A 12,456-nucleotide genomic window follows, 5' to 3' on the forward strand; every position below is an offset into this window, starting at 1 on the left:
TTGTGATTAAAACTCTTCAAAAAAGTTTGAGGAGTACATAGAAGTAAACTACCTCAACATAGTAAACGCCATATATGATGAGCCTACAGCAAACGTTATTCTCAATGGTGAAAAACTGAAAGCATTCCCCCTAAGATCAGGAACAAGACATGGGTGTCCACTTTCACCACTATTATTCAGCATAGTTCTGGAAGTCCTAGCTACAGCAATCAGAGAAGAAAAAGAAATAAAAGGAATCCAGATCAGAAAAGCAGAAGTAAAGCTCTCACTGTTTGCAGATGACCTGATACTGTACATAGAAAACCCTAAAGATAGTATCAGAAAATTACTAGAGCTAATCAGTGGATTTAGCAAAGTTGCAGGACACAAAATCAATACACAGAAATCACTTGCATTTCTATATACTAACAATGAAAAATCAGAAAGAGAAATTAAGGAATCAATCCCATTCACCACTGCAACAAAAAGAATTAAATATCTAGGAATTAACTTATCTAAGGAGACAAAAGAACTGTACACAGAAGACACTAAAGAAAGAAGTCAAAGGTGACATAAACAGATGGAGAGATATTCTGTTCCTGGGTAGGAAGAGTCAATATTGTGAAAATGACTGTACTACCAAATGCAATCTACAGATTTAATGTGATCCCTATCAAATTACCAATGGCATTTTTCACAGAACTAGAACAAAAAATTTCACAATTCATATGGAAACACAAAAGACCTTGAACAGCCAAAGCAGTCTTGAGAAAGAAGACTGGTGCTGGTGGAATCAACCTTCCTGACTTCAGATTATACTACAAAGCTACAGTCAGCAAAACAGTATGGTACTGACACAAAAACAGAAATATAGACCAATGGAACAAGATAGAAAACCCAGAGATAAACCCATGCACCTATGGGAACCTTATTTTTGACAAAGGAGGCAAGAATATACAATGGGGGGAAAGACAGTCTGTTCAACAAATGGTGCTGGGAAAACTGAACAGCTACATGTAAAAGAATGAAGTTAGAACACTTCCTAACACCGTACACAAAGATAAACTCAAAATGGATGAAAGACCTAAACATAAGACCAGAAACTATAGAACTCTTAGAGGAAAACATAGGCAGAACACTCAATGATAAAAATCAAAGCAAGATCCTCTGTGACTCACCTTCTAGAATAATAGAAATAAAAACAAAAGTAAGCAAGTGGGACCTGATTAAACTTAAAAGCTTTTGCACAGCAAAGGAAAGCACATAAGCAAGGTGAAAAGACAACCCTCAGAATGGGAGAAAATAATAGCAAATGAAATAACTGACAAAGGATTAATTTCCAAAATATACAAGCAGCTCATACAACTCAATGCTAGAAAAACAAACAACCCAATCAAAAAGTGGGAAGAAAACCTAAACAGACATTTCTCCAAAGAAGACATACAGATGGTTAACAAACACATGAAAAGATGCTCAACATTGCTCATTATTAGGGAAATGCAAATTAAAACTATGAGATATCACCTAACACCAGTCAGAATGGTCCTCATCAAGAAGTCTACAAACAGTAAATGCTGGAGAGGGTGTGGGGAAAAGGGAACACTCTTGCACTGTTGGTGGGAATGTAAATTGATACAGCCACTATGGAAGATGGTATGGAGATTCCTTAAAAAACTAGGAATAAAGCCACCGTATGACCCAGCAATCCCACTCCTAGGCATATACCCTGAGGAAACCAAAATTGAAAGAGACACATGTATCCCATTGTTCACTGCAGCACTATTTACAATTAGCTAGAACATGGAAGCAAGCTAGATGTCCATCTACAGATGAATGGATAAAGTTGTGGTATATCTACACAATGGAATATTACTCAGCCATAAAAAGGAATACATTTGAATCAGTTCTAATGAGGTGGATGAACCTAGAACCTATTATACAGAGTGAAATGAGTCAGAAAGAGAAATATAAATACTATATTCTAATGTATATATACGGAATCTAGAGAAATAGTACTGAAGAATTTATTTACAGGGCAAGAATGGAGAAACAGACATAGAGAATAGACTTATGGACATGGGGAGAGGGGAGGAGAGAGTAAGATGTATGGAAAGAGTAACAAGGAAACTTACACTTCCATATGTGAAGTAGATAGCCAACGGGAATTTGATGTATGGCTTAGGAAACGGAAAGGGGCTCTGTGTCAGCCTGGAGGGGTGGAATAGGGAGGGAGGTTAAATGAAAAAAAAAAAGAAAGAAAGTAATATTTGGTCATCTGTGACATCTGTTGTAACCAGTCAAAAGTCTGCTGTCTGCTGCCCCTTTTCAGATACACATTTTAAGATTTTTATATCATCTTGCGTATTCTGTCATTTCATTTCAATGTATTAGCTGTGGATTTGTGTTATGTATCTTCTTCAGGATTTAGGGTTCTATTGCAAACTAGTCTAATGATTTTTCATTATGGAAAATTCTCTACCAATATGTCTTTGACTATTATCTCTCCTTCATTCTACCTCTGATTTATTTCTGTAATCCTTATTAGCTGAATTTTGGACCTTCTTGCTTTGTGTTCCATGTCTCAATTTCTCTTTCATCTTTATACCAACTTTTTGTCTCTTTGAGCTGTATTTTGAGCATTTTATTTTTTCAGCTTTATCTTCTTTTTTTCAAATTGGAGTATAATTTCTTTACAGTGTTGTGTTAGTTCCTGCTGACAACAAAGTGAATCAGCTATGCATATACTCACATCTTCTCCCTCAGGAACCTTCCCCCCACTTCCTATCCCAGACCTCAAGGTTGTCACAGAGCACTGAGCTGAGCTCCCTGTGCCATACAGCAGCTTCCTACTAGCCAAGCACTCAACTCTTAACCTACCCACTAGTATTCTTTTTGTATCCATATTTCACTTGTCTGGGGTGATATTTTATTAATATTTAAAGATTTAAATAGTATTTAAATAGGTAGTTGTTTAAACATTTAAATACTATTTAAATTTAATAATATTTAAACAACACATTTAAACAATCAAATATTTAAACATTATCAATTAATAATTAATGATATTAATGATATTATTACATATTTAAATATTATTAAATAATAAATGTTACTTAAACATTTAATTGTTCTAAGTAAGACAACTAGCATGAATACGTTTGGAAATAAGAACAACTTATTGGCAGGATCAGAGATGTGAGCGGCTCCATGGCTAGTCAAACCTCATAGCAGCAGTTCTAAGGTTCAGGAACAAAGAGTTTTGTTTCTGCAGCAGGATGTTATAGAGGTTGATTGAGAGAATCGTAGATATAACGGGGATTATACAGTACTTTTGCCTGGAAAATCCCACAGACGGAGGAGCCTGGTGGGCTGCAGTCCATGGGGTCGCTAGAGTCGGACACGACTGAGCGACTTCACTTTCACTTTTCACGTTCATGTATTGGAGAAGGAAATGGCAACCCACTCCAGTGTTCTTGCCTGGAAAATCCCAGGGACGGGGGAGCCTGGTGGGCTGCCGTCTATGGGGTCGCACAGAGCCAGACATGACTGAAGCGACTCAGCAGCAGCAGCAGCAAAAACAAACACTAGATTCAAGAAGACTTATTTGGATCCCTGCCAAGGGTGTTTATTAAAATGATGTATGAAGAGGACCTCATTTATAGTGCTGTTTTACCCACGCAGCTTTGGGTTAGGTAGAAGTGAGTGTATTCCTAGGTGATTCTAAAATAGATATCACACTTTAAAAGATTCATACATATCTTGTACTTCTTTGGTAGTGGGAGGGCACAGTTTAGATTTAAATACCAACGGAATTGTCTTCTTACTTTTTAAAGATTATTCAGTGGATTTCTGAGAACATCTCTGCCTGCCATTCATTTGACCTCATTCAGGAATTTATAATTGGTAGGTGTTCTGATGGTGCATGTTAAATTGAATCCGTGATCCTTTTGCTTAAGGGAAAGCAGTAAATTGATAAGGCCTCAATATGTCAAAATGTTGGATAGAAGCATTTTATTTTTAAACTCTATTGTAGTCAGCTGCTAATTAAACTTCATTCTCTTGTGGTTTTGAAAGAAGCTGTGACTCCTTGGAGATTGATGAAATATAAGACATGATCTTGATTCTATAACCTTGTCAGTGATTTTTTTTTTTCCCACTAAAAAGTAATGCTCAGCATTGTGTTGGCTGGTTCTGTGTGAAGTGATATAATGTCATTTGGACAGATGTACATGTCAAATAATTTTTAAAATTGTTCTCAATGTAAAAAGTAAAACCTGAACATTTTAATCAGCAGACAGAACCGTGATGATTAGCCTTTTGAGAATGAAGAATAAGGCAATGAAAACTTTTGTTGGTTTGCTTGATTTGGTGAATTACAAAGTCTACTGCCTGTTCTTCATATTAAAACATGTCTCCCCCCTCCCCAAACTTACTCAGCTTCTTCATATTGGAGCATTTATCCCGAGACAAGTAACATGGATAAGCTTTTGCCGTATTCCTCACTGCTCACTTGGGATACAGTAAGTTAACACTTTATATATTCCTTGTGTAATTAAAATTGATTCGTAGTTGTGGGTCAGTTGTAGGACGTCCTTGTCTCAGTAACCAAGGCCGTGATTTCATTTCTATTTTGACTCATAAGAATCTGAAAATGAAAGTGAAAGTCACCCAGTCGTGTCCGACTGTTTGTGGCCCCGTGGACTATACAGTTCATGGAATTCTTCAGGCCAGAATACTGGAGTGGGTAGCCATTCCCTTCTCCAGGGGATCTTCCCAACCCAGGGATTGAACCACATTGCAGATGGATTCTTTACCAGCTGAGCCATAAGGGAAGCCCAGGAATACTGGAGTGGGTAGCCTACCCCTTCTCCAGCGGATCTTCCCAACCCAAGAATCAAACTGGGGTCTCCTGCATTGCAGGCAGATTCTTTACCAACTGAGCTATCAGGGAAGCCCCCATAAGGATCTGAATGGGGGATTTCTGGCAGAAGAAAGACAGTGAATTGTTACTGTTGGCCAAATGTATTTAACCTAAAACTCTAGAATTAAAGGAGAAGATACAGTGTATGTGTTACTCTTCCTACTACCAAGCAGAATGAAGCTTCTATCATCTTCAGATTGTTTCAGTTTTTAAAGATTTTTTAGCAGCGGAAGTAGATGAAAATAAATCTTAGGATTTTATAAATGAGCAGCGGCTGGACCACTGCTGTTATTCACAGCCACTCTATTTACTTAGTAGATTAGCACCTTCATAAACTTTTCCCCCAGCCTTAGGAAGAAAAGCTGTGATAACTCTAGAGTGTCAAGATCAGTTAAAGTCAGTAATCTTAAGCAAATTCACCCCATTCATCGTTTTCTTCCTGTTGGTCCAGACTCCCTTCCTTTTAGTTGGGAAGAAGTGTCAGAGGAGAAAATATTGTTCATTTTCTCTTGAATGTGGTTCAATAAACTGAACTTTGTTGGATCAGAAGTGAAACCCATGTACAGGCTGCCCCGGAAAAAGGTTCTGCCTCTCCTCCTTACATGTTTAGATGTTAGAACTACTGTGTGCTTACTCTTGAGGCAGCAGTTTGTATCAACAAGGCATTTAGAAAAATAAATTTATTCCAGGAGACACTGGAAAATAAGTACTAGGATAAACTGTATAACTTCCCATTTTGCTTTAAAACTATCTAAATTTAATCCTTTAAAAAGGCCTTTCAGATGTGTTTGATTTTTAATTTTTTTGGTGGTGGCCCTGTCATGCAGCATGTAGGATCCTAGTTCCCCCTACCAGGGATCGAAGCTGTGCCCTGTGCAGTGGAAGCATGGAGTCTTAACCACTAGGGAAGACTTAATCACTAGTCTTCCAGCCAGGGAAGTCCCATGTTTGATGAATTTCTGAATTTTTGACATACACAATGGAAGTGTTTTCCCAAAGGCCCTTTCTTCTTGTCTCTCACTGTTAGAGTTGTTAAACTTTCATGCCTCGTTGTGAAGTTATAAGGGAAGATCTGAGCTTGTTTCTTCTCCAGGTCCTCACTGTTTGAAGAACAAGGGTTCTTCAAACGTGCAAACTCTGTGGTAAGGTGGCAGGAAGTTTGCAGGTTAACCCCCACCTCCATCCTGGCCAGAAGCAGGAAATGTACATTTCAGCTTCCTCCCCTCGCCACCAATGCTGGCTGTCACTATCCTGTGTTCAGTGTCTGGGAGACTAAACAGGACCTCTAGTTCCCAGGGTTGAGAATATGTTAGTTGGGATGTTGTGTGACTGTCACCCTGACAGACAGTTCTTCACATTTGTATTTCTCCTTTTTTGTGGGGCAGAGGAACTTTGTGGACACATAGAGTGACATCAGGAAGTCCTATGAGAAATACAATATGAAAAATATGAAAAAACCCAGTTAAACCACTGCACAGAGCTTATATTAGGGTTTACCATGTTGCTTTAAAGTTCTTGTGGTTAGAGTATGTTACCTTAAAGGTCTTTCCTAGTTCTGAAATTCTATGATCCTATGATTTGATTTTAGCATTGATATAAATCATTTACTTTTCTCTAATCTGCATATGCTCTTAATGCTATACCCTTAATAAATACTTGCTACAATAGAAAATTTTAATTCATACTTCTATTACTATATGGAAATAAATTATTTCTGTAAATAGCTGAATTGGATTTTTTAAGATACTAGAAAATATTGTGCTCTTACACATAGATAATCCTGAATTATGCTTTGCAGACAATGAGGCCTGTTGTGCCTATTTTAAGATGCTATTTATAACCTAAAACTGTAGTGAAATTTCTGTTCCTGAGTAGTGATAAGTGAAGCACATATAGATTCTTTAAAAAGGCTTTCTCCTGTCAAGTGAAGATCTCAGTTGCTTGAATGTTCTGAAAATTTATTTCTCCATCCCTGTGATGCTGTTTTTCTCAGGAATATTGTATGTTAATGAAACCCAGGACATTTGAGTTCTAAACAAATACTAGATTTTATTTCTATTTTCCCATATGTCATCTACTTTTCTTTTAGGAAATGAAAGAGGAATTGACAAGTTGAGAGATTAGTAACAACAAGGAGCCACTCTTTTCAAAATAAGTGGCAATTTTGGCAGTTTATCTTTTTGTTTAAATTTTTGTTGTAATGCTCATGAGTTAGAAGAATGTTATTATTTGGATTTGCTGATATGAATTGCCTCTTGCACATTTGCCATGGTGATTGTGCTGTATAAACTCTTTATGGAGATCTCTTATTTCTGAAATTATGTTGGAGGATGAAGTGCAGAACAGTTTTCCACTGAAGTCAAAAAAGAATCCCATTAGTGAGATGGGAATCAACGTAATACATTTAAATGAAGGGGAAGAGGGAGAAAGGAGTAAAAAAAAAAAAGAAGAAAGTGTCCGCCTTATCATCATACTTGATGGTGCAAATGTAATTTGCCTCCTTTGTTCTTAAATGGAAATGTATAAATAATACATTATTCTGTGTTTCTTCGTAGTAGTCTTATTCTTTCCTTTAGTGATACTGTCAACTATCATAACTGTAACTTTACAGAATATTTCCTTCCTGAGGTAAGAGATGGGCTGTGTTCACTAGTATTTATAAACCCCAAGGTTTATTTAAAGTAGAGGTTAGCAAACTGGGAGCTGCCCTCAGCTTCTGTGTGCACAGAAAACACTTCCTGAAGGCTCGGGCTGGTGGTAGTTGATACGTTCAGCAGTTGTGTGTGCTTCCCCCCTCCACAGGAAATTCCTGGAATAACCCTTGTGACAGAAGAGATTCCGTTGCCTCTTATGAAGGTAAGTGCTTGCAGAGAGACAAAAGCCCAGGCCTGCATGGCTTCCTTGCTGGCCTCCACAGTCACCTGCCCCAAACGTCATGGCGGTTCCAGAAGGGATTGTAAACAATCGGGGGAGGGTGGGCTGAGGGGTAAGGCTGGTTGTCTAGGCAGTCCTTCCTACGTGGTAGTCTCTAAGGAAGGTATCAGGGCAATTCTTAGGAGTGCTCTTTAAAGAGGGAGGTTTTCTGAAGACAGAGAATACGAAGCATGTAGAAGTCATACTTTCCACTGTGCTTGAAGCCAGTCCACGCTGGAGGAAGTCCTCTCAGTCTTCTCTAGAGGACCTGAGAGCTGTGGGTTTCTTTTCTCTTCATTTACTTTGTCACCCCCTCAACACACACACACACACACACACCACAGAATCTTAAAACCATTAAGTAACCTGGGCTGGGATTATCTAGTTTCCTTCTGGTTCTGAGAGCGGGCTTTCTGCTTCTTAAGAGTGGCCTGTTCAGGCTGTCTCTGTGGTCTCAGAGCACCTTCTTCCTGCCCGCCAAGCGACAGCGTTAGTGTCTCTCTACAGTCTGGTGGTTTCACAGGAGTTTCTAAGACAATGGGGAGGGTGGGGTAAGGTGGGGGAGTAGAAAAGAATGTGTATGTTGTTAAAAACTGGGGAGTATTTTAGCAGTTTCCTTGAAGCTCCTTTGTTGTTTTTGGCACTGCCTCCTGTTAATTATAGCTTGCTGTGTGCTGGGAAATCTCAACTTTTGGCAGCAGGCAGCCCAGTGTGCCTCTTGGTATTTACATTTGAGTCTTTTGAATCCATGAAGAGCAGGCCAGGCCCAGGAAGCTGGGGGGAAGTTGTGGGCGTTTGAGGTCATGGTGATGCGCTGGGGGTGAGAGAGGGCCAACTGGGGCAAGTTCAGTGGTTCCTGGTTTTGGACTTCAAGCATCCTTGAAGTGGAGATGGATAAGAGAGGTTTCTAGGCAGCAATGTGAGACAACTTTGAAGATCTACAAAAGCAGGAAAATGATGTAAAAGAAAGGTTTGATTAATAGCTTAAAAGATTCTTATTAAGAACCTCCATCCTTTGATTTTATTGTTTTTGCTTTTACCACTAGTTCAACAAATCCAGAATGTGTTTAATGGACACGCAATAAACCAGTGAAGGAATTTTTAGAAGAGAGGAATGTCACCCACAGTTCTTTAATTTCTAACATAACTGTCTATTTGCCCCATTTCCTCTTGGTCTTTGTCACGGGTGCGCATATTTTGCCTAGTAGAACTGGCTATCTAGTGATATTTAATAAAGATTATGAATTATAGTGTATCACACACATTTTCATGTTGGTACATAAACTTCATAATTTTCATAATTATGATTTATAATTTTATAATTATGATTTATAACTCCATAGGTTTCCACTGTGTTGGTTTATCTTAGTTTACTTAATCATTCTTCCATTTTGAGACATTTAGTTTGTCTCTAGCCCCCACTGAAAAAATTATATTTGCTATTAAAAATAATTTGGCAGTGAATACTTTTATGTAGGTTTTTCTTGGTGTGTGTGTGTGTGTGCGTGTGTGCGTGCGTGTGTTGTTTATTTATTCCTCTAAGGTTAAATGCCCAGGAGTATTACTGAGTGAAAGGCCATGACAATTTTTAGAGCCTTTGATTTTTATTGCCAAACTCATATTCAAAAAATGTTGCGATAATTTACAGTATTATAAGGGATTTATTGGTTTATCAGTTTTACTATAACCTTACCAACATTGTATATTTTCATTTAAAAAATTAAGTATAAAACACTGATGGGAAGGTTCTCAAGATTTTTACCCACTGATTTATTCTAAGAATACAATTTGTCTTTGCTTGGGAACAAGCTAGCTTATTTTTGCACTCTCCAACTTTGTGTGTGTGTGTGTATGTGCGTAAAAAAAATTTTTTTATGTAGTTCATTTATTTCCTTCTTTGTTATTCACTTTGCCTTTTCCTCTCTTTTTTCTACTCTCCCCAATTGTCTTTAGCATTTGGCTCTGCAGAGAGTTATTTCCCATTAACTGTTCTCAAACATGCTTGGGACTTCTTCCGAGATGCTACATGTTTTCATATACGAGTCAGAAGTATTACATAGGACAAGTTTGAGCTGTAGATCTCTTCACTGTCCTTTCCATGCAAACATGATGCATCAGGGAAGCCATAGGAATGCCAAGGGACTCAGGAGAAGATGGTACTGGGTTTGGTTTGGCCAGCTCCTGCCCCTCTCCCCCACCCCCATAACTTATCGAATCTTTCAGTTCACAAGACACTTGGCCCTCACAGCTCTCATTTGTTTCCCCATCTCTGCCTGCATAATACCTCTCACTATAAGCAGCTGCCTTTGACCTACTTCTACCGAGGGTCCCAGCCCAATTATATTGCAATGGATCTTGTTGTAGTAGCATGTCCCCCCTACTTTTCCTCCCTCCCTAGCCTGTTATGTGACAATTCTTGCAGCTTCCCTGATAGGAGTTGGCTCTGAGCACCCTTAACCTGAATCACAAGTTACCTTTTGAAGGTGTGCTTGCTGCTGGATTTTCCATGAGGCCCAAGGGACCCCTGTCTGCTCTGAGCACACTTGCTTCCATTCTGCATGTTAAGATGACTGCCCTGATAAGGAGTCTGGAGAAGGAAGGACGAAATGAAACTAGACGAGCACTTTCCTTCTGGTCTTCGTGCAAATAATTTTAGTGTGAAGTGGAGTACTTTATAGATGTTTAATATATGGACATTGAATTTAATTGGTTTATACCAGTCTATCATCTGAAAGACAAAAGGTTTCCTTTATAGAATGGTTTCCAAAAGAATTTTAAAAAATGAAACAAAAAAGTATTTTAAAACAAGATCTGCACCTTAAAACCTTAAAAGGAATGTCATTGAGAATGGCCTTCCTAAGAATGATTTAATCCCTTCCACAGGAAGTCATGTAAGAATTTAAAAAAAAAAGTAGAAACAATAGTTTACTTGAGTATCAAGAATGGAGAAATGGAGTATTTTCATTAAAGTATTTTTAAGCCAGACATCTTTAGTTTCATTTTATACAGTAAGGAAGGCTTTAATTTAACCATTTGTGTTGTGACTATTAACTATCTGACCCAGAGACTGGGAAGGAGAAGGACTTCAAGCCCTTTCCCAGTTATGGCCACTCTAAGTGAGGGGGCTGCTGCAGTGTCCATCAGGGGTCTGGATGCCCCTGAGAAACTGGAGAAAGAGTGGTTTTCACTTGATTATGCTTCTTCTCTTAAACACTTAAAAAGTGTTTAAAAAATACTGTTTTAATTGGGCAAAGCGTGAACATAATTAAGCTTTTAGTGAGGCACAAAAGACACCTTTTTTCCTTTACCCTTCCAGTGCAGATGGCCACCATCACTTGAAGAAAATGTTTCTTAGCAACTCAAAGTGTTGAATCGTAACAACTTACAGTTTTTAAAAATGAGAATTGTTGCTTTGACAACAGTGTAGTATTACCAGAAATGTCAATTGGTTACGTGTGAGATATTGACTTTCCAAAGTTTAGTTTGTACATATGTGGTCTTGTGATATAACCAGAAATATATCTTTCATCTTCTTCCATGATTCCTGGCACAGAGCTCCTAAAATCTTTGTGATTTCCTAAGTGATAAGAACTATAGGGAGATCTTTTGTTATAATGCTTAGTGCTCCAGTTCCTGAAAAAGCTCCGGAGCACAAAGGTGAAAAGAAGGTCTTATTATTCCTAACAAGCCCCTTTCAGCCACACCTGAGTTTGTCAATGAAGTTACTTTTGGAAAGCACCTAAGGGTGGAGCTGGTTGCCAGTAGAACCGACCATGTGATTAGAGGGTTGGCCCTTTCAGCCCTCTACCAACACCACCTTCCAAGGCTGGAATGGCTAGAGATGAGTTCAGCCACTGATGGCCAATGGTTTAATCAATTGTGCCTGTGTGATGGAGCCTTCATAAAGAACCCTAGTTGAATCTTTCAGAGATTTAATGGGTTGGATGAATATATGGAGGTGCAGGGGTGGGGGTGGTGCACCCGAAGAGGACATGGAAGCTCAGAGCCCATTCCTGCCCTACGCATCTCTTCAGTCTGGCTATTACTGAGTTGTATCCATTTATAATCAACTGGCATATAGGAAGTAAACTGTATTCCTGAGTTCAGAACCACTGTAACATATATAGAACCCATGAAGGGGGCGCTGGGAACCTCGGATTGATAGGCAGTTGGTCAGAATCACAGGCAGCAACCTGGACTTGAGATCAGCATTTGAAAAGGGGGCAGCCTTTTGGGACGGAGTCCTCAACCTGTGGGGTCTGATAATCGTAGGACACCTTGCTGGCACTGGAGAATTGATGAATGTGGAGGAAGAAACCCACCAGAAGTAATTTGGTGACCAGAAGTGAAGAATTTTGTCAATAGACTGTTGGAGAGAAAAAACACAAGTTATTCCTATATAGTGTATTTTTAGAGGCCAGAGAATTATGGCAAGTTCAATTAAGATTGTAGAAACATAATTTTATAATGGTCCAAAGAAACACTACTTGTTAGAGACAGCACACCAGGCTGGAAAATTTATTCCTGTCATTATCTGTAGAGATAGGAGTACCTTCAGTTTACTTCCCAGATATGGAAATTGAGGAACAGACCTGGTCAAGGATTCCTATTTTTCTTTCTCTTCTGCCAGTCATTCGACTATG

The 12,456-nt window shown here is 38.7% G+C and overlaps 1 protein-coding gene across 1 annotated transcript in view; it reads left to right on the plus strand.

Moving 5' to 3' along the window:
- The window catches only part of GSAP (gamma-secretase activating protein), an 86,521-nt gene that overhangs the window by 49,287 nt on the left and 24,778 nt on the right, over positions 1-12,456 (plus strand). Inside the window, exons 17-19 of the mRNA XM_052638842.1 lie at positions 3,813-3,882; positions 4,417-4,499; positions 7,703-7,756. Coding sequence (XP_052494802.1) covers positions 3,813-3,882; positions 4,417-4,499; positions 7,703-7,756 — 207 coding nt within the window. The remainder of the gene's footprint in view (positions 1-3,812; positions 3,883-4,416; positions 4,500-7,702; positions 7,757-12,456) is intronic.

This window comes from Budorcas taxicolor, chromosome 4 (genome assembly GCF_023091745.1).
Source record: "Budorcas taxicolor isolate Tak-1 chromosome 4, Takin1.1, whole genome shotgun sequence".
NCBI lineage: Eukaryota > Metazoa > Chordata > Mammalia > Artiodactyla > Bovidae > Budorcas > Budorcas taxicolor.